Genomic DNA, 23,545 nt, shown 5'->3' on the forward strand with positions numbered 1-23,545 from the left:
TAGAAAATTCAAGTTTCGCCAGAAAAGTTCGTTGAAATTTGGAAATTCTAGAAATCTTCTAAAAATATTTGCCCGAAAATTCCAAAAAAAAAACGTAAAATTTTTAAAATTTGTCTATGCCTTTCTAAACGCTTTTTGCTTCTGTTTTCTCTATGTTTTGTCTCCTCTGCTTTTAAATCCAAGCCTATATTTATAGGCATTGATCAGAACAGTTTCTAATCAATACCAACTCCTTCTTTGATTAGGATTCAAGATTATGAATCCTAGTCCAATCCTACCACCCCAAAATTTCGACAATTTTTCATCTTTCAAAAAAAGAAAAGAAAAAAAAATTATAGATAAAATTAAAATAAAATTCAGAACCAGGAAACCAAGAAAATAAATAATAAAATGAAAATAATAAAAATAAAAATAATAAGAATAAATAAAATAAATAAATTGGGCCATTTTGCCCCTATTTAGACCAAGTCTGAACTAAGCCCAATGGGTTTAGGCCCAACCCCTGTTAAACCTAATGGGTTAGGATCCGGGCAAATTAAGGTGTCTACAACTTCCATATGTCATTTTTAAACTTCTGATCTTTTCAGTTCTTGATTGGCTTTGTTTGAGGATTTTGTTTTACACCTTGAGTACCATTTTTTTTTTCCTCTTTTCCTTTTCTTGGCTTCAAACTTCAAGCTTCTCTACAAAAGAAAAAATTCTAAGAAAAGTTAAAAACTAAAATTAACTTATCTTAGTCGATAATAAAATTTCATTAATAGTTCTTGAATTATGATAAAATTCTAATATGATATTAAATTTTAAAAATTTTATTGTGGTACTTTAATTATGAATTTGTTAACTAATATAATACTTAAATGGTTATTTGTTTGTCACATATCATTATTTAAAATTAATCATATTAAATATAAGTATTTTATTAATTTGTAATTCATATCATATTAAAAAAATTTTAAATTCAAAAATCATATAAAATATTTCATTACAATTTAAGATCTATTCATAATATTAACCCTTTCATTATAAAAAGACAAAGCATCACAAAAGTAGAATTCCTGTAGAAACAGGGTCCACACCAAAATAAATCAAGTGATAGCTAAAACCATCGTAGCCATTACCAAAAACAAAACATCAAAGCCTGAAACCACCAAGCATTAGAGATGACATCCGTTCACTCCCATCATAAAAGGAGAATCTCTAAGGCAACTTTAATGGCCATAATATCTGCAACATTCAAATCTTAAAGAAAAATCATTGGATTTCAAAACGTCTCATTAGAAGAAATCCAAGATACCCCTCATCCAACAGGCCACACCAAAAGCAAATGCACAAAGGAAACACCCTAAGATGGATAAGAACCCCTAGCTGAATAAAATCATTAAAATATCTGCTTGCCCACTTCCATCATCTCATCAGTATCTCTAAATGTAAATCGAGTATACAATGTATATGTGTGTGTGCACATATATATATATATATATATCACGTCATTAGAAAGAAAATTATCATATATTGACTGAACAAAAACCTTAGATACTGACGAAATTTTGTGGGTGTATATCTAGGACACACAAACTTATAATATAGATGGTCAAAAGTATTTTTCTTTTTTCTTGGGGGGGGATGTCTTGGCTAGTTTAAATGACCATCTTACAATAATAAATTATATTCTTAATTAAAAATATATATAATATTCCCTCTGCCTTTTTTTTTCATCTTTTTTCTAACATCTAATACTCTTTTAATTTTTTTATATTCTAAATTTATTTTTCATGGTTTTTTTTAGCTTTTAGAATTAAAAACTATAATAACACATTTATAAAAAAAAATAATATTTTTAAAATAAATTAAATACACCTAAAACAGAATTAAAAAGAAAAAAAAAATTGTAAAAGTCAAAGAGGGACAAACAGAAAAACGGAGGAAGTAATAAAATTCTGGCTTACTCATAACCAATACAAATCATAAGATCGTTCATAGGTATTGTCTAACAAATAACACTAGATTCTCCACGAAATTGTTGACCAAAAGCTCTAGTGCCAATTGTCTTTTTAAGTGATGGAGTTATATATATTATTATGTATATATAAAAAATTAATATTAAAGAAAAAAGTATTGAGTAAAGTGTTGAAATATGGAACCTAATTCATGGTCAAGAAAGTTGGCTAGACTAAGCCTAATTCCTTTGACATTTATTAGTGGCAAGACTTTAGGAAGATGAAGGGGCCTGCAAAGTGATACGAAGGGTTGTAACAGCGTATAAATAGGCTACGGTAATTGGTTTAGAGATGTGCTAAGTGCAAGTGAAGAAAGAAAAATTAGTGTACATGTCTCCTTTCATTATAATGAAATTTTATCAAGTACAAGTGAACGATACTTTCATGTTGAGAATGAACCATTATAAATATCATACGTTATTTATGCATTATTTTATTATTATTAATTTTCATCTATTATAAATAATGAATTAAACTAGTAAGCCAACAAACCAAATAACATTTATATTTAAAATGGACTAGACATAAAATGTAGAGATTTTCAGGTTTGATGCCTCTTCTTTACCGTTAAGTCACGCCTCATAGTCAAGTGGGCATTCATTCAATTTATGGTTGGAATTATATTAGAGGTTTTTTGTTGAAATTTTATATTTTCAGTTTCAGAGAGAAATAAAATATCCAAAGATAAAAAGTGATCAATTAATTAACTTAATTTTATATATCAAATATTATTAATTTATTATTTACAAAAAAGTAATAAATATAAAAATTAATTTTTAATTTTTAATTTTTAAAAATATATAATTTAAAGGTGGAATAATAATATTATATTTATTCATTTTAATTATTAAATATAATAATCTTATAAGATATAAGTAATTAGTATTAAGATTGATTGTATTAAACAAATAAAGTTCTTACTTGGCCAAAAAAAAACAAAAAGCAAATAAACATCTTAAGTTTTCTTTGAACAAAATTTTAAAAATTATACAATATAAATTCTTGTTATACATAAAATTAATACTAAAAATTAAATGTTAAAATTGAAAAGTTAAAAATTAAAACCAAACTAACCATGTCAAATCATATCATACCATGCCATTCCAATAGGCAACAGGTAAATATGTCATCTTCATTTTTTCATTTTTCATTTGTTTTATTTTCTATTCAAAGGGTCAATTATTTAAACTAGATTAATATGTACTATGTATAAATATTTTTTATATTTTAGAAAAAATTTAAACTTTTAATATTAGATCCTTATGCTAATTAAGAAATAAATACTAATAATACTCTTTTTGACCTTTTCAAATTATTTAGTAATAATTTTAATAGTGACTCTTCTTGATATTAGTTAAATGTTTGCTTTTTTTTTTTTTTCCATTCATAACTAATGAATAATTTTGACGAATATGATTGCATGAAATATCAAAATATCAATACGAATTAGTAATAATAAATTAATATTTAATATATGAAATATTGAAAATAAATACTAAATATAACTCAACAAAAAATTATTTATAAATTTTTATCATGAATAAAGTTAATTTTATAGTTAACATAGCATAATTTTATATTATTAGTAAATTACTTTTAAATCATTTAATTTTATATTTTAATTTTTATATAATTTAATTCTATTTATTTGATTTTAGAAGTTAACAAATTAAATATAAAGAACCAAAGCATTAAACTCTAATGATCCAAGAGCCAATTTTGAAAAATCCTAAATCGAAATTATCCAAACTCAAATTGTTCCAAACTCGATTGACCGAAACAAAAAAACATTGAACCCAAAATGCCCTGATTTTCTTTGATGCAAACTCAAACTGATCTAACCTAAAATGATTCGATCATTCCTAGACTCGAACACTATCCGATCCAAACTTGAAATGATTTGTACTCGAAATGATCCATACCCAAAATTATCCGATTTTTCCTTAACCTGAGATGATCCAACTTAAAGTAACCAAATTAGAATTCAATCCGACCCATCTGTTTGCCACCTCTAATCACACGAAGGGAATAATAAATTTACTAATAACTTCTAAATCCAATTTTTTGAATAAGGAATACATGCATTTAATATTGAATCAAATAAAATCAAGGCTTGGTTTGTTATGCTATTGAAAATAGCTTCTGTATTCAAAAGCTACTTTTAACCCTACCTCAATATTAAATTTAATAACAATTTTGGGGATCGATAAATGAATTTTGAAACAAATCAAACAAGCAGTCGTCACCAATCTTTTTTGATTATATGTAATTAGCCTGCTAAAAGAACTTATCATTTTAATAAAATTTTTAAAATTAATTAAAATTTTATTAAAAAGATAATTTTTGTATTTGCAAAAATAGTTTGGGTTCGAAAGTATAGTTATGTGTGAGTAAAGATTAATACCTATATAGTACTCATCCAAGGATGATACTAATTAATCTTGTGTTATCTTCTAATTTGGACAACAAGATCTTAATTTTGATATTTAAACATGATTTCTTTAATTCCCTTTATTTTATTATAATTTTAGTTATTTTCATTTCCTTTCATTTTTTTATTATTTTATTTTTATTTGAAATATATATTAGAGCCCTATTATTGAAAACTTTTAAAATATTCCAATACATTGGTAATATTGAAAGAATTTTTCTCACCAAGAGATTTCTTAAAAATCACTACTCGAACTTCCGTAGAATCTCATCCTTGGATATTTGCATTTATTTTTCATGATTAAATAATGCACTTGAGAAGTGAATAATAAAACAAAATATTCATGCATAGGTATGCACACTTTCTTTGTTTATTTACATTTTATTTTATTTTTTCCTTTTAAAAATTCATTTGTAATCATTTAATTTTTTAAAAGAAATTTTTAATTTTTAATTATTATTTTTTTCCTTTTTTTTTTACATTTTTGCATTTTTGCTTCATGACTAAAAAAGAAAGGATTTTTTTGTGTTGAAAATTTTTTATAAGCACTCTAATACAATGGTAGTATTTAGAAAAAAATCTCCTCACATAGAGATTTTATAGGGTTTAAAAAGAAAGGATAGCGGGCCAAAAATATATTTAAAGGTGATCAAATCAATGGATCATTTCTTTTCCAAAGACATCTTTCTTTTTTTCATAACATACCTTTTCACTTTTCAATTCTTTTCCTCTTTTTCTTCTTTTTTCTTTCATTTCTTTTTCTTGCATAAGCTCAAAATTTTGGAACTTAACTTATTTCAAACTTGCCCGTTAACATAAGGCATCATTTCCTAGCACTCATAAGATCAAATGCCATCTTAATGAGATCTTTTTTTTTCTTATTTGAACTTGCGTTCATATTTAAGGGTGATCCTTGGTTAAAGTTCAAAAAGAAAGAAAAATCAACAAGCTCAAAAAAAGTGAAACATATGTTTGAAGGTGATCGGATCAATGATTATTTTACATCATGTGAAGAACTCTTTTTTTTTTTAAGGGGCATTCATCTTTTTTTTTTTCGATCATACTTAATCATCTATTTTTTTCTTCCTTCTTTTTTTTTTTTTTTTTTGCTTTTGCTCTTTCTTGCATATTTCAGCATTTGCTAGAATATGTTCAAAACTTTTAAAACTCAATTTGTTGGACATTTTCCCTTACAACTAAAGGCATTCTTTCTTTATTGTTGAAGCATGACTTCACCAAATAAATCTTTTTTTTTTGTATTTTTCCCTAATGCATAAAGTGATCCTTGATTAAGGTTCATTTAGAAAGAATTCACTAGGCTCAAAGGGGTAGCAAACTGATAATTTCTTATTTGTGAAAGGATAAAAAAAGGGTCATTTGTCATATCAAGCTTGGTCACTTGTGCTGAAGAGTGATTCCTTGAAAAATCAAAATTTTATTTTTCTTACCTTTCATTTTTTATCCTTTTTTTTAGCTTTTTGTTGCTTTTTTTTTTTTACTTTCTCTTTTTGGGATTATTTGAATATCTAAAGTGCATGATATACCAATCAATATTTTTTCTTTTACTTTTTCTTTCATTTTGTTTTCACAATTCATATGACAACCGATCTTTGTTCTATCTTGGTAAGTCAACAAGGTTTATGTGACAATGAGAATCATGTTGAAAGGGCTTGTTTAGGTCTTGATTGTGCACATCATCACCAAATTGGATAGTTGCATAAACTAGGTAATTTTGGGGCAAATGGAAATCATTCTCTTTTGTCAATATGCCCCTAGAGAAAAAGGTGCATTTGTGTATTCATGGCTATGACTTTTTGTTTGAAGCATAGTCTTGACACCTATCAACTCACCAATATCTGAAAAAAAAAAGCATCATATTTGTCTAATTTTCAAAAAATTCAAAAGGTTTTTCTAAATTGGTCATTTCAGTGTTTGTCGCCTTGACAAAAGGTATCACAAAGTTCAAAATTGTGTTCTTGGAGCATTAAGGTTTTTCAAGTGATTTTGGGACATGAAAAGGACATGGGAATATTTTATTCGGGTAGGTTCATAATAACAACCACCAATTTTTTTGAGACTTTTTATTATGAAGAAAAAAAATTTTTTTTAAAAAAACTTGAGATAAAAACAAAAATAAAGCTCTCTCAATTAGCATTCAGATTTAACTTTTATACAAGTCATGAAGTTCATACACATGTCTAATACAGAAGTGAAGAAGGAACTAAAAGGGGCACACTTTTTATTTTGAATCAATCCACCTCTTTGCGACACCAAATAAAGTATCCATCATTTCTTGAGAAAAGCCATAGAATCATTCTCCAATTCCTCATCTGTCCATCACATTAAAATTATTCATATCAATGCTTTAACACCTTTAGTTCACCTCTTTTCCAATATATCAAGGTAAAAAATTTTTAGCAACACGATGATCCTTGTTAGTTTTAAATTCTACTTTTTTAGCTTTAATGAGATCTCTAACTTTGTATTTTAGTGCAAGACAGTTCTCTGTTGAGTGATCTTGATTTCCATTATGATAATTATATTTTGCATTAGGATCATACCATTTTGGGAAAAGGGGTTCAAGGGGTTCTAGATGCATAAGTTTCAAAAGTTGATTCTGGATAAGTTAGGGTAATAATTTTGTGTAAGATATGGGAATAGGGTCAAAAGTGGTTCCTTTTTTGGTATTTCTTGAGGCTCTTAAACCATTACTTGGATTGGATCTTTGTTCTAATCTGATAGGTACAACATAATGGTTGTATGAATAGCTGAATGTCCGAAAAGATGACTGAAAATGGGGTAGACAAGCTAGTTGTTATAGTGGCTGATACAGTTGACAAGGATAAGGGATGGATGTAACATTGTTTATAGAAGGGCAATGGGTTTGATACACTGATGTGGGGTATGGAGTGAAACCTCTGAACTGCTGCCTTACATAGCTCACTACTTGGGCTTAATTCTCCTTTTTTTTTAGGGCTTTGCCTTTCTTTGCTTCGCTTGTCTCTCTTGTATCGAGCTTACCATTCTTAATGGCATTTTCAATAATTTCACCGGATATCACCATATCTGTAAAGCTTTTAGTTACATTGTCTATCAATCTCTTGTAGTATGATGCTTTCAAGGTGTTCACAAATAGGACAGTTATCTTTTTCTCAGCGAGAGGAGGTTGAACTTATGTGGCCATATCTCTCCATCTTTGTGCATACTTTTTAAAGCTTTCGATTACCTTCTTTTCCATGCTCTGTAGAGATAGATGATCTAAAGCTAGATCCATAATATGTCTGTATTACATAAGAAATATCTTTGTGTGTTTTTGTCATGAGTGAATATGAGTCCTGTCTAGTTGAGCATACCATCTAGCTAGAGATCTCGTAAGGCTATCTTGAAATATATGCATCAACAGCTTCTCATCACGAGTATGTGCTGCCATCTTACGATAATACATGATGACATAAGTCATTGGACATTTTGTGCCATCATATTTTTTAAATTTTAAGACCTTGAATTAGGCAAAATGATCATGTTTGGGACCAAACATAGCTCAATTGCATCTGTGGAGCCATAAAAATTTCCTTCTTTTACGATTTTGAGTCTTTCTTCTACTAACTTTATCTTCTGTTAGGCACTAGTATCTTTTACTTTCTCAAGTGTCTTTATCCCTATCTTTTCTCTCTCCTTAGGATCATCCAAATCAAGAACCAAGATTGGCTCGGGTGGTTTTTTCATCATAACAAGATTGGCAAAATTTTGGAATTGTTCTAGAATAGATGTGGATGTCATTCCTGGATAAAGATTGGAATATCTTCTGAGAGTAAAAATTTACACTCTGGTTCCTTGAGAAGGTTGGGTTGGTTGTGGCTCAAACCTTGGAATGTAAACAGGATCCACCATGTTTGGCGATTTCTCTTGAAAGCTAGGATTTTCTTCGACCATTTTTCCTTTATCAAGTTTCTTAAGCATGTTCATTATCTTATCAATATCCCTTTTTATTTCTTCTTAAGCCTTCTCTATTCTCTCAAATCGACTAGCCTGTTCTTGTTTGACGATTTATGTTTGAGCTTCGGTGTTGTATAAATGGCAGGTAGGTTGAGTCAAAATTTTTGGTGGGCAAGTGATTCTTGAACCTTTATTATCATAAATTTTTTTAAAAAATCGAAATGCCATGTGCTGAAATTTTTATTTTTTTATTTTTATTTTTTGAAAAAAATGGTGCACATGATACATGAATGCAAGTGGGAGATATTTGCTTTTAGACAAATTTCAGCACTAAAAATTCTCATTAATTCCATATAACTTTTGTTACATGAGATTTGAGCAATCTATAGGTCTATGGGATCTATGAAGACTTCTTATGAGAAAGATATCCTAAAGCATATATCTTGATACAGAAATCTATAATATGATTAATGTAAAAAAAAAAGAAAAATAAAATTAAGTTAGTGTATGGATGTGGTTTGAGATAAAAAATTTTGAGATTTTGTTTTGTTTTGTTTTATTGTTTTGTTGTTTTGTATTCTTACAGTTTTGGGCTTAGGTACTTTCTATAAAAGGGCTAGCAAGGGTTTACCTAAGGTTGACTTCTTGTAGCTTATTACATGCTTGGTTTGGTTTGACACGTATCTAAAGGTTGCCAAATTATTCCTCACTATCATCCGTGTTAAGCTAGTAAGGTATCCCGATCCTCAACCATTATAGGCTATAAACGAAAAGGGTTCAATTTAAGTGAAAGTGTTTCACTTGCCATTGCGGAGATTATCATCTCACGAGGGCATAGGTATTTTACTTCCTCCTATAAGGGATAGAGCCCGGGTATAAAGCTCAGGCATAAGATGCATCATCTCATTGTGTGTGTGTATATGTTTCTTAATTTATCAATAGTAATATAAAAATAAAGCATAAGAGGCATAGTAAAAGAAACGTGTATAAAATTTTTCTTTTTGTTTTCAAATTTTTTTGCTATTTTTATTGAAAGTAAAAAATTAAAATCTAAGAAATTAAAATTTAAATATCGGTTAGGACTCTTCAAATCATAATTTAAAGATAACACGTAATTAATTTTGGCCTAACACTCGAAAACAAATGGCATCCCTAAGTGGAGTCACCAAGCTGTCATAATGGTTTTGTGTACGTCCGACGAATTTGAAAAAAAAAATAAAAAAAAAGTCGCCACCAATCTTTTTTAGCTAGGTGTGATTGGCCACCTATTAAAATTTATCATTTTAATGAGATTTTAAAATTAATTAAAATTTATTAAAAAGATAATTTTATGGTTTGCGAAACAATCTGGGTTCGGGAGTCGGTTACGCATGGGGAAGGATTAGCACCCCCACAACGCCCGTTTAGAACGATATCGATTAACTATTTGTTATCCATTAATTTTAATAAAAATAGTCTAATTTTCAGTGTTTAAAAATAATTTCCTTGATTTTTCATTTATTGGAAATTATTTTTTAAAATTTTATTTTATTTTTTAGTGCTCAAATTTTATTCGAGAAAAATAAATTAAAACCTTTTTTTATCAAAATAATTCTTAAAATGTTTCAGTACATTAGTAATATTAGAAGAATCTTTTTTTACCTAGAGATTTCTTAGGCATCGCTTCTCAGAATACCTTAGAATCTCATTATTGGAGATTCAAATTTATTTTTCATAAAAACCATGTTGTGCATGCAATGTAAAAAATGCCACTATGTTAATGCACACATTTTATTATTGATTTGGAAATTTTATTAATTTTTATTAATATTTTCATTTTAAAAAGTTGAAGAAATAAGGAATTTTTATTATATTGAAGATTTTCTATAAATATTCCAATACACTGGTAATATTTAAAAAAATCTTCTCACCTTGGGACTTCTTAAAGCATCTCTACTTAGAATATTTTTAGAATCCCATCATCGGATAAAATTTTTTTATTACTCATTTTTATTACTTATTCTTAATTTATTAGTTAATTTTATTTTTTATTAATAAAAAAGAAAAATTTTATTTTATTGAAAATTTTTATAAATACTCCAATATACTGGTAGTATTTAAAAAAAATCTTTTTACCTACAGATTTCATAGGTATCACTACTCGGAGTACATTTGAATCACATCGTCGGATAAAAAAAAATTTTCTTACATTTTAAATTATTATTTCTATTAATTAATTTTTATCAATTATTGTATATTTTTCTTTATTCTTGTTCATTAAAATTTTAATAAGTTTATGTTTAGGAATTATTTTAAATTAATTAAATTAAAACTATTTTATCATCCTCTTGGTATAGGGGGACTATCATCCTTTTAATATAAGATAATTCAATCCTCCCAAAACGGAGAGGATTATTTTTAATCTATAAGATTAAATTTACATGTCTTATTATACCTAAAAACTATATTAATAATTTTAATTTTATAAATTTTGAGGTAAGATAATTTTGACCAATAAATAAATTATTCTATCTTAATCATTGCATATATCGAACATAAGATATGATAATATTATTTAATCTAATCATACTCATAATATTATCTTATCATAGTCTATCATAATCTTGTATACCAAATATGACTTACAAGTTTTGGAATTAACATTAAGTGTATTTAGTTTTTAAGATTTTAAAATTAATTTTTTATAAAATATTTTTATATAATTTACTAACAATGTATAACATTTATATACTGACTATACCTCAAATATAAACTCAAACAAATATCTATGGACCAAAAAGAAAACCGATATTTAGTTGGTCAACTCTGGCGAAGGTACGCCAATTAGCTTGTTATTTTTCCCAAAGATAAACGGTCCTTTACGTTAAGATATTAGATGTCCGCTTGACAATCCTTTTTTTTTTTTTTTTTTTGTCTTTATTTTGATACAACAATCAGTTACGTTCCAAAAACAGAAATTGCTTATGAAATTTCTTCCAAACCTAACCAAGACATAACATACCTTATTGACAAAACCTGTTATTAGCTTTCACAACTTACAAATATTTCACGCATGCTTATGAAGAATAAATATATATATATATATGAAGACAATCATGTCTCATTCCTTAAATACTATCTTGTCCAATCCAGAAATTGAACCTAAAACCTTACCTTTAGATTGGAGTATTTTTAGAGACATTTACTATATTTCATGCTTAGGAAGAGTTGGCCAAAACAAATGCCTAGGAAGAGAAATTAAATAGTCAACGGCCTGGTTTTAAATCAGATCTCCCCCTCCTCTTTACTTGTATTAGGGCTTTGCTCTCCTGATGTAACAAAAAAAAATGTCTAATATTAATTGTATTAGTAAAATTAATGCAGAGTATTGATGAAGGATTCCAGATACTCTCAAACACCAAAAAATATAAATATAAATCAATATTAATGTAGGAAATAGGTTAAACCAATTTATGAGAATGTTTGCTAAGATTATTTATCAACATTCCATGGTTGGATTGACTTTATCTTTAGGATTGTATGCTATAGAGAATAATTAGATAGAAAATTTTGACGTTGAGATGTTTTAGCTCTTAGGCGTGCTTTCTACTGAGTCGTAGACTAAATTTGGGACCCAAATTTAGGCATCAATCGAATTTGTCAAGGAAACTTGTTCATTGGACGTATAAAAAACAAGTCACTTTCTACCAAAATTATTGCATGCGTCAATTACCGACACATCACATCCAATACTTTGATACAAAATGAATTTATTCTTAAGAAAAAATCAATTTAGATACATTCATTAGGGTCTACGATGGTAGGTAAAATTGTATCATAATCACATTAATAGGTGAGGTTAATTCAGTCAATACATATTTTATACCTAATTATAAAAAAAAAAACTTATTAATTAAAATTTTATTGACTGTGTAATTAATTTGGTCAAGAGAATTCACCTTTTCAATAATGTTGAAGTCCAACATACTTTTGATAATTTTTTATGAATTCAGACGTAGATAAATATGTTTGGACTATCAGGAAAGAGAAGTATTGAATAAAACCCAATAATCCCATATCCCTTTAAAAAAAATGTGATAATTTGGTTAATTATGTGGGCAAATTGAGCTCCCAAATAGATTGAATTTTAAAATCGAGAATTTCAATTCCTTGCACAGTTTCAACCATTCAAAATCAAGTTTTGGCTTTATATATATTGTACTTCAAACTCATATGGTTGACAACTTGACATTGTTTATACCTATTTTTTACTTCACATAAATTTTGTCACAAATAAACAAAGACCTAAAACCATGCAGAGGTAAGCAAAAATTGAAATTACAAGCACATGGGAAAGCTCTCAATTTTTTATTTTCCAAAATGGCGTTCTGCTGCTTGTAACTTTTGAGGTATGAACATATATTTGAGATGAAGAAATACCTCAAGCTACCAAGTCAATCTTTCGGATGGTCCGGCCGGCACTGCAGTTTCCTTTTGTTGAAATATTTTGCCCCACAAGAGTACTTGCCAAACTTTGGAGGTTGACTTCAAGACTCAAGCCAACCCAACAATGAAACAAATCCTCTCTCTTGGAAATTAAGATGAGTACAAATGAAACGAAACCGATAAACAGTTCGCACTTCCTAGTCAATTAAAAGTTATTTCTTTGATTAACTTAAAATCCGGTATTACAAACAAGCTCATACTAATTCATTTTGAAGCTTGTGAAATGAATATGCCAACATTGAAGTTGAACATAACCAAGCATTTTTTTTTTTCTAGTACATAACATAGATAACAACGAAACATGCATCTATTTTAATATTAGGGGCTTGATTATTTCCAAGTCAAAATTTGGTGCTCTTAAAAATTTGGAAATAACTTTCTCTATTGAATATGATACATTAATTAGATAGACAAATTCGGTCAAACCAAAATATATAGTAATCAAATTAAGTGCACATGAGTGAAAGCCAGCTTAGATCAACTCCTTCCCGAGTCTCAAAATTTTAAAAATTATGCCAACGTGAAATATTTAACGAATTCAACTCAAAATGATGGGGAGACATAGCATACCGTTTCAACTTAGTTGCTTAAATCTTTTACATCTTATAATTAATCCATGTTTCAAAATAGGGGTGGGCGTCTAAGCAATTCGGACTTGAGATTTCATTTCGAATCTCTATGAATTTGAATTTTTAAATGAACAAGCAAATATTTATGATATAGAAAATATTTATGAATTTAATTATATTTTAACTAATATTGCCATACCGTGACATATATACATATATATATATACAAAAATATATTATAAACCAATTAGTATTGCTAATGAATCTTACCTACGAAGACAATAGAAGGCATTTTAAATTGTTTCCTTGAACAAGTTTCTTTCAATTTGGGTAGACATTATGTTTGACCATTTTGCAGAAAAAGTTTTAATGCCTTAAACTAATGAGAAACTATGGAAATTAAGTGGCACAAGAATCATTGATCCATCTGTTTAACAAACCTATAATAGTAAGTTCAATATGCATAAATATGATGATCGGATTTTTTTTTTTAATTTTTTTTTACATATTTCTTGTTTAATCTTCAAGAAAAAGAAAACAAAAAATATAAAAAAGTTTGTTAAGTTTTTTTAATTTTTGTTATGATTTAAAATCTAATACTCCTTCCCCCCTCCCCCCCCAAAAAAAAAAAAAATCTAAGATTCCCTATCAAAGTTTGCGTGTGTTTGTTGAATGTTTAGTTGTTTTTTATGCTTACAATCAGGTATAGAACAGGTTTATGGAAAGGTCATTGACTCAACAATAACCCTTGGATTATTAAGTTAGTAAGTCACTGTCGATACCTAAATCAGCGGTTGTGGGCTTTTCGGATTGGGCCACCTTTCTTGCAAGATCATACCATTTTGAGTGAGCATGTTGCGACGCCTTTAAATTAGCACGCTGTTGGAGAAGAGAAAGCATGAGTCCAAGAGCATGTTTGAAATGAGAACTTTAGTGTCGTTTCAAGGACAATGGATTCGACTCGCGTTGGTATAATAAAAATTTTAAATTTAAATTTAAATTGAAATAAAATTTAAGTTATTTAAATTTGTTGAATTAAATTAATTTATTAAACAAAAATAAATTCAATGTTTATATTCAATTTCAAATTTAATTATTTATATTTAAATTCAAATTCAATCTCAAATTAATATATATATAAAATAATAATTTTTTAATTAAAATAATTAAAATATATATTAAAATTTAAAATTTTAATTAAATCCACAAATTATTCAAATTAAATAATAAAATATTTAAACTTAATTCACTTGATAAATTAAATTATTCAAACTTAACTCAATAATAACTAAATTCAATTTAAATTTTATATAAATCAAATCCATTAATATTTCATATAAACCCGAAATGAATCCGAGTTAACTGTAAAATAAATGTATCAAGTACGTACGGTCAGACATTATTGTCTATCCAACTAACTTTCATGCCTTTGGAACCTTTTGGGGGTGGGAATAGATCATGGAAAGTGGCACACAGATCCTATCAAATATGAGCCTAGCTTGGATGATCAGCTGATCCGCAACAGTCAATGTTTTCAGAAATAAAAGACAAATGAAGACAATATTAAGGTGTTAACAAATAAAGGCAGTTAAAATGTCACTATTTGATTAGATTCGGCGATTTAAATAAAACACGAAAATTATAAAATATATATAAGTGAATTAGTTTAAATTTTTAAAAAGAGAATGTAAATTAATATAATAAAAATTAAAAAAATATATTTTATGTTTTTTTATATTAACATGATTTATAATATATAATTTTAATATAAAATATGATATAAATAAATAAATTATTAATACTTATATATATAGATATATATGAATTACCATATTTACTATTCGAAGATAAGCTGCAGAGATGGTGACGCTTACTTTCTTTATTTAGGCGCTCGAAGATAAATTTTTATCTTCCCAATACACTTCCTTATGTCTTGCAGGGCCCAATTTAGAGAAACATGTTGGGCTAAGTCCATCACCTTCATGTTAGAACCCATTTATCAAACCCCAAAAAAAATTTGTCAGGGAAGTGTTAAAAAATTATGGAAAGTATGTTTTGTTGAAGCTTTTACCTTTTATATATATATACATATATATATGTCTACTATGACATACGTGAATATTTATTCATATAATTTGTATTATAGTAATAAAGAATAAATAAGGTTTTTTATATATTTATGTGTTATTTTATAATTTATAAATTATTAGAAATTTAATTTTTATTAAATTTGTGTAAGTTATTGACTAATTTGATGTTCATTTTATTTACAATTTTATTATCAATAAAAGCTATGAAAAGATAATATAGATAGAATGAAACTCCAATTTCAATAGATATAATACAAACATATTAAACTCAAGTTTAAATTCTGAAAATCTCAAATAAAAAAAAATCTAAAATAAGAACAAAGACTACCCTAGTTTTGGGTTGGGTTTTTTAACTTTTAATTCCCTTGCTTGAGAACTAAGTTTGGGAAAGAAATTGAATGCTTCATACAGAAATGAATTTCAGTCATATTGTTCTTCTAGTGCAATAAAAAATTTTCAGTCCATTGCATTGGAAGACTATTGCACTGCCTTAATTACTTTCAACAATTTTCTAGTTAATTTCCAAAACTATGCTTCTGAAAATGGAACAGAAATGTCTACTAAAGAAAATAGAGGCCCTAAAGATTCTGTGTTACTAATATTTCTACAAGCAGATGCATATCAGAAAAAAAAAAATGTAGGATGAAAAAGGAAAAATGCTCTTCTTAAGTCACTTAAATCTGATGGAAATTTATACATAAGAATTGAAAGGACCAGTTGAATTAGTAGTCAGAGTCCTCTGTCCGGCGAGAAGTTGAAAGATCATCTCTCATGTTTATGCTAGATTGTTGAACTAATCGTACCAATGCCTGCACCACCTCAGACATCGGAGGCCGAAGCTTAGGGTCCGACTGAACAAAGATACCGAAAGAGAAAAGAGTGTTAGAGCTTTTGAAGATGATAAAATCAATATCAGCAACATTCTAGGATATTTTGTTGATTGCAACATTGTTTTTCAGCTAGTGTAATGCTCTCACCTGTACACAGAGGGCAATAATATCAGCAAATGGAGGGAGTGCTTTGAGAGGATATAGTCCCCTCAAGGCAGGATCAACCATTCTTGTCAGTGCATCAATGTCATGAAGCTGAGGACTGGCCCATTTGACTAAGCATTGTTCTGATTTTGGTCTTTTACTGAAAAGAAAGAAGTAATATGATTAACTCAGACACTAAATTTTCATATGGCTAAATGATGAAGGGTTGAGCGAGTGATTTAGCCTCACCAGTCCAGAGGCATCCGACCAGTCAATAGTTCTAACATAACAACTCCAAAACTGTAAACATCACTTTTTAGTGTATAGGCTGAAGGACTTGTACATTCTGGAGCATTGTATCCCATTCCAAGGTTTTGGCTTGTACGCTGAAAGGAATCGTAACGAAAACTTGACACTTGTTTCTAGGCAAGAAGATACAATATTTTTCCTTTACTATGTTTATGGCTAAATTATTAGTGCAGATCTGCTTCCAGACTTGCCTAAAACAAGAACCTCTAGATTATCTTTATCAACGAAACTGCATTCATTAGCATGCATGACTAATATTTGTACTTCTTTTAGCACCAAAACAAAATATTTTTAGGCTTTCGTATGTCATTTTGTTGCATATTTAGAAAAAATCTAGGTCTACTAGTCAAGAACAACAGATCATCAGATATCGATACTTGTGAGAAAGGGAATGAATTACAACTTAAATTTGCTTAGCATGGCAGATCTTATTATGATCCGGTCATCAGAAGGCATGTTTTGAATGCACCTAGCAAAAACTAAGATTGCTTTCCAGATACATTAAAATTCATCAAAAATCTGAGCAACTCTGCAAATTTTGAGTGAAGGACATATATATTCTCTAACCGAATAGAAAAAAGGAATCCATTAGATTCCAAGAGACACTCACCTGATAAAAGTTTGCCATACCATAGTCAGATAGATGAGGATTGAGTTCAAGATCAAGCAAAATATTGGATGACTTGATGTTCTTATGAACTATAGGTGGAGAACAAATGTCATGGAGATACCTGAACAAAGCAACGTTCACTACTGGATTAAAATTTAATGAAAAGACCAGCAAAACTTCTAAGATACGGTCTCATCACTCACTAGGAAGGTAAAAATTTTGGCAGGACAACGCAAAATCATATAAGGTAAGAATAATGCTGTTAAAATTACAGTAAATATACAGTCAGCTAACTCATGATGCAATTCAGACTCAAAAAAAGGCAAACATAACATATATGGATTGAGCATTCAAGTTAGGTTTGAAAACAGCAAATTGAAGTGTAGAACAATCAGATGTGCTAAAATTTGTTTTATAAAAGTTAAAAGGAATTAGTAAATTCATTGAATTAGCTACATATATGTTGTATGGAATTTGAAATCACTTGTGGTATAACCTCTGCTCAACAAATTGTATAAAAGTGAGAAATGACTTTCACGCCATCAGCTGCAATAACACTTTAACCAGTAAACGATCAAAATCTATCAAAGTTTGTATTTATATCCTTCTAAGTTAGCTCAATTCTTGCTAACCAAAAAAAATCAACTCAATTCTCTTGTTTATACCTTTTAGAGATTGAACATTTTTGTTGTTTGTGGTTTGAGATGACTTGTATTTTGGTTTTAGGGCTGTTAGAGGCTCAACTATAAACTGAAACTGGGACATGCCTATATACCAGCACACATATTTAAGAGTTTAAAATAAGGTCAGAGGAAGAGCAACTGCAACTTGGCTACTAAAATAGAATGAAAATATAGATAATGTTATTAGTTTAATAGGCAAGATATGAATGAATATGAACGTCTACTAAAATAGAAAGTAACATTATAGATTCAAAATTCCTAGGTGATTTGATTGTTGTTCAATACCAAAAAAGAGGGAACAAAAGGAGATATCCACTTATTGAAAGCAAAAGAATGTATTCACTTACTCAACAGCCCTGGCTGCACCTAAAGCAATTCTGACTCTGGTATTCCAAGTTAGGGGTTTGCTGAAATCATCTGACACGTGTAGAAACTCATGAAGTGAGCCATTCCTGAAATAGTCATAAACTAACATGTTATGCCCTTGTTCTGAACAATAGCCAACAAGTTCAGCAATGTTAGGATGGTGAAGCTTTGAGATGTTTGTAACAATTTCTGAAAATCCCTCCAGCCTTTCGCCTTGAAAAAGTGAAGAATCTATCTTTTTCACTGCTAAAACCTGATACAAACATATATACAGGAGAAAATGAGATGGCACCTTAAAATGTATTTATAAAGGAATGCAGAAGAACAAAAGAGAAACAAATATGCTAACAAAGGAGTGTAGCCCACACGTTTACCTTTCCATCTGGATATTTTGCCTTATAAACACGTCCAATGGTACCCTCACCCAAAAGGCGACTCGATGCAAAATTTCCTGTAGCATTCTGTAAATCTGCCAAAGAATACGGTATAACATGAACAGAGGTGCTTCTTCTGCCTTTTAGGCGGTTTGCAAACTCATTTTCACTGAAGGACACACGACCTGAAACTGAATGCTTAAGACCCATTGACGGAGATTTTTGCAAGGACTTTATATCTATTGCAACACCTGAATCAATTGACTTAAAATCTGTCACCATCAGACATCATAGAATCAGTTGAATTGATCACAGGAAAAATATTATTAGTTAGTTATCAAGCAATCAAAAGTTGCTAAAGAGGCCCAAAATTACATGAAGTATCCAGTCAATATCGATCTAAAACATGTGAACCCGATTCACTTCAGAAATCTAGTGGCAGTAAGAAACATTTGCATGAAAGTTTGTCAAACCATTTTTTGTACACCAGAAAATTTATTTGCAATATATTATTAAGAATTACACCTCACATCGTGTAGCAAATGTAACTTGCTCAAACGGACTAATACAAACACAAGCACAACATTGATATATGTTCATAGAAAAATATACTTTCATTGGCACTGTTGACATATATGTAGGAGAAGAATCATACACTGCTACAACTTGAAACATGGAAAAAAGTCTTGCATGCTTATACAAAGATCATGATACAGAGCGGTTAGAAAGGCAACTCTGCTGATGATTGCTACATGCAGAAAACACAAACAAATAGATACCTTTGGGGTCTTTTAAGATGCCAACATATGATTCAGTGAATAACTCTTGTGATTGAAGGGGAGTAAATCCTTTACGCCCACTGATCCTCTCTTCATCAAGAAAATAAGAGGATGGGGGAGGTGACCTTCTCCTTGAGAATACAGCAATAAGAAGAGCGACCACCAGAAGTGCACCTAAACAGGACAAAGCTATAATTGCTGCATTCACAACGGATGATTTCTGCCCACCATGACTTTGCTCCTCTTCTCCATTGGGATGACGGTGGTGTACACCGGGTGGTGGAGGGGGAGCCGGCCCAGTTGACCAAGAATTTCCTCCAGTTCTTCCAAAGGGATGGTTGCAAGTAAGGAAACAACTTCTAGAGCACTACAAGAATAAGCAAGAAAATTTTGTAGGATACTCACCGTAGGTTGTCAATGTCCTTCAACTCATTAGGAATCCATCCAGTAAATTTGTTATTTTCAACATTCCTGCCAAAAAAAAAACAGTGGATTTATATTGTAAGGTCTCCCAAATTTTCATCAACTTCAATTTTGAAAAAGAAGAATTGAAAGCCATCATTTTCAACAAATTTTATATGCTGGTCACGTACAGATCATTTAGGGGAAGGTCGGCAAGGACATTTAGCGTACCGGTGAATTGGTTATTCTGCAGATGTCTGTATAAGTGAAAACAGAGTAAGCAACACTTGAAAGAGTAAAGATAAAAAATAAAAATAAAAAAAGAAGGAGAAAATTTTTTCCACTTACAAAGTGTTTAGACTTGTAAGATTTGCAAAAGAACTCGGCAGCTTGCCAGACAGTTGGTTGAAGGATACATCACTGTAAGTCAGCTCATATGTTAGTACGCAATACAACCAATATGTCTAGAGGCACCTTGTTTCATTTACATTGAAAATATATAATACGAGAGAGAAGCACAAGAGAAAATGGCAATGACTTAATCTTAGGTAGTTTCTAAAAATTTCTTGAAAAGAAAAGAAAGTAAAGGTTTGATTTAGTGTTTCCATTTTCATTTTGTCAATCTTGAATTCTTGATATTATAATGGGATTTAGTTTCTTGTTCAAATAAGACAGTTTATTGATGTCCATATGCCATCCCTATTCTTTCACCTAGTGACTCTTTTTTTGTTCCCTGGTTCATCTACATGGACTGCATTTGATCAGATAGTGCAAATAATACATAAGGCAGAAAGTTACATTTAAAGTATTGTCATATTCATGAATGTCTCAACACATATGTGCTCCCATGTCACCACTCTGCATTTGTCTGAAAATTTTCCCATTTTTAGATTTTTTTTTCTTTACTTTAGAAGAAGGCCCCCAGGTTAGTTGAGGCATCATTATCAGAAACTTGGAAAGTCATTTCAATCTTATGATCCCCTCAAATTTAATTTCAATTTTTTCATAGTAGCTGCATATTTTGTATAAAACGACCTTTCTACAGATATTTAAGGCACATAAAATAAAGGTTTCGTGGTGTGTCATAAAGAAAAAGTCAATCACATCAAACATAACAAAAGTTTAATGTTTCCTGTAAAATCTAGAAGCTACGCATATCAAATTGATTAGAAAACTTTTACTCTAAAAATGGTTGATAGAATAAAGTAAAAAAACTGGATTTGGAAAATTAAAAAACAAGGGGTCCAAATTTATACAATGTAAAAGTGGAGAAGGAAAGAAAGAAAGCATTTTTCAAAGCTACACAAGCCCTTAGCTTTTCCAGTGGAACTATGTAAATATAAAGAGGAATAAAAGAAAAAAAAAAAAAAGGCTTTTTCTTTTCAGAAGTACTTACAATGATTCAAGTTTTTGAACTTTTGTGAACATATCGCTCAACTGTCCCTTGAGTTGATTATGACTAAGATTTCTGCAGCCACCTTCCAAATAATTAGACATGGTAACAACTGGTGAAATTGTAATGAAAATAGGAAAAACCATTTATTTCACTTACATGTCTTGGAGGCTGGTCATCTGAGATATCGAGTAAGGCACATTACCATTAAAATTATTTTCAGAAAGGTCTCTGCAAATTGAGCTCATAAGATATGTGTGATATTATAAAGAATCAAACAAATGAAATTAGGATGGGGATATGGATATATATGCAGCACTATGTCATGAAGATCGAAGTGATCAAAAACAAAATTTCTAAGCAACATAACTTCAAAACAGGAAAACCATTGGCCACAATGTTTCAAACATGAATTGCTAAGCGAAGTACAAAAAGTTTTCATATTCATTAACTCAGTTCAGCTGACTTACACGTGTACAGCATTGGGAGGTAGTTGATATGGAATATCACCATTGAGGTTGTTCTTGCTCAAATCACTGCACTATGGCCAAAAATGCATTGCCTTGAGGCTATGTTCTCCGACAGCGAAAAACAAATAAAAAGAAACAGAAAATATAACATATAATTTCCCTATTTCTAGAAGCAAATTCTCACAAGGTAATGACTGAAGTCAAGCTTGAAAGCTGGTAACCCAATTGTCCACTGAGTCCATAGTCAGGCAAATTTCTGCAAATTTTTAGCCCAAAAAAAAAAGAAAAAAAAGGAGAACGGTTCAGAAATTCTAATTATGTCAAGTTGAACATAGAAAAATGCAAGCTTACTACGGCAGACAGATAATAGGAAAGAAATGGTGAAACCTACACTTCAGTTACAGATGAGCCGGAGCATTTGATCCCTTCCCAAGAATCGCCACAAGGGTCACCACCACTTTCTCTCCAACCACTTAATTGTGATGGAGTATTTAGGCTTTTAAACATCACATTAAGGGCAGTAACTACAAAATAGAATTAACAAGCATCAGGATGATATTGTGTTGTATCAGACATCTGAGTTCTTAAACCAAGAAGGATTGATGCTCGCAGGGGGACAATAAAGCACTGATTGCATCTATGATAACTGAAAATCAGAAAGAGTGCCAATGGAACCTATTTTCAAATTTTCATGAGTTCCAAAGATATATCATTGGCATTCACATTGGCATCTAATTATCTCCATAGCAGAGGCCAAAAGTAAGCAGAAAAAAATATTTGCCAAATATGATATATTTGTTTTATTCCTTAAAATCTAGACAAACGTAAAAACAAATAAAAATAGAGCAAAAATACAAAAGTATCATTAGCAATAGAATGCATATTTAAAATTGCACCATAAATATTCTACAACTTTGAAGTTGAATAATAATATGCATACCATCCGGGGAATCTGTCTTGGAATGGACCAATGAAATCAGGGTACCAAGAGAAAGAACAAAGTATCCAACAAGAAAATGATGCATGTTCTTATGCGAGAAAGAACCCCAAGAAAGGCAGAGGAACGTGGGGTTCTATTCCTTTGAATGATTTGGCTATATCAAACGCAGAAACCCAAGGAGGAGCTGAAGAAACAATAAACATGAATGATAACTTCCTAAAGGGAAAAAAACCATTTTTTTTTTTTTGAATTTCCCCAAAGGGTGGCTAAATTTGGTGAAGACAAGGGTACAGCTAACAAAAGTGAGGAGAAGGGAGAGGGAGGGAAGGGCATTGCTTTTGTAAAGAGCTAGAGCTGAGGAGAAATAAGAGCCTCTCAATGTTTTCCGGATCTTTGTAACACTTTTTTCCCGCCCTCTGTAACTGTCACCTTTAATACTATGACAAATATTTTCAGACTCTGCCCATCAAAATTCCTTGGCCAATATTTAAATTCCCAAAAAAAAAAAAAAAAACAGCATTGTTAACAACAATATCTACTATTTTCTTTCTCCACTCAAACTAAACTTTGAAATTTTTTTAGCTTTCTTGTAACTAAGATCTTAAGATCATATTTAAAATTTACAGAAAGTCTAATAAATGTAACCCAATTATTTGATCAGAACGTTCAAATTGCAGATATTTGAAAAAAAAAAAATGATTAAGATTACATATGTCGATTCGTATATTTATATTTAT

At 29.7% G+C, this 23,545-nt stretch overlaps 1 protein-coding gene across 1 annotated transcript; it reads right to left on the reverse strand.

Moving 5' to 3' along the window:
* Nucleotides 1–15,965: 15,965 nt before the first annotated feature.
* On the reverse strand, nt 15,966–22,990 carry LOC111280790 (protein STRUBBELIG-RECEPTOR FAMILY 5-like). The gene is made up of 16 exons (XM_022868262.2): nt 22,809–22,990; nt 22,260–22,392; nt 22,053–22,124; nt 21,869–21,934; nt 21,558–21,629; nt 21,402–21,473; nt 20,354–20,425; nt 20,197–20,262; nt 20,009–20,074; nt 19,604–19,926; nt 18,825–19,096; nt 18,432–18,703; nt 17,402–17,522; nt 16,732–16,868; nt 16,486–16,642; nt 15,966–16,359 (listed from the first exon to the last, which is right to left on the reverse strand). The coding sequence occupies exons 1-16, from the start codon at nt 22,891–22,893 to the stop codon at nt 16,231–16,233; spliced, it is 2,115 nt and encodes a 704-aa protein (XP_022723997.2). The 5' UTR covers nt 22,894–22,990; the 3' UTR covers nt 15,966–16,230.
* Nucleotides 22,991–23,545: the final 555 nt, after the last annotated feature.

Source organism: Durio zibethinus, chromosome 28, assembly GCF_047325235.1.
Source record: "Durio zibethinus cultivar Kanyao isolate XHJ-2024 chromosome 28, ASM4732523v1, whole genome shotgun sequence".
Taxonomy (NCBI): Eukaryota; Viridiplantae; Streptophyta; class Magnoliopsida; order Malvales; family Malvaceae; genus Durio; species Durio zibethinus.

Bases quoted from the DNA above. Each gene is read 5' to 3' on its own strand.
- LOC111280790 (XM_022868262.2), bottom strand. From the start codon at position 22,893: ATGCATCATTTTCTTGTTGGATACTTTGTTCTTTCTCTTGGTACCCTG. The intron at 20,263-20,353 runs GTAAGTGGAAAA...TCACTTATACAG, and splicing joins CTTACAAGTCTAAACACTTT to ACATCTGCAGAATAACCAAT. The intron at 19,097-19,603 runs GTATCTATTTGT...TGATGGTGACAG, and splicing joins CATCTTAAAAGACCCCAAAG to ATTTTAAGTCAATTGATTCA.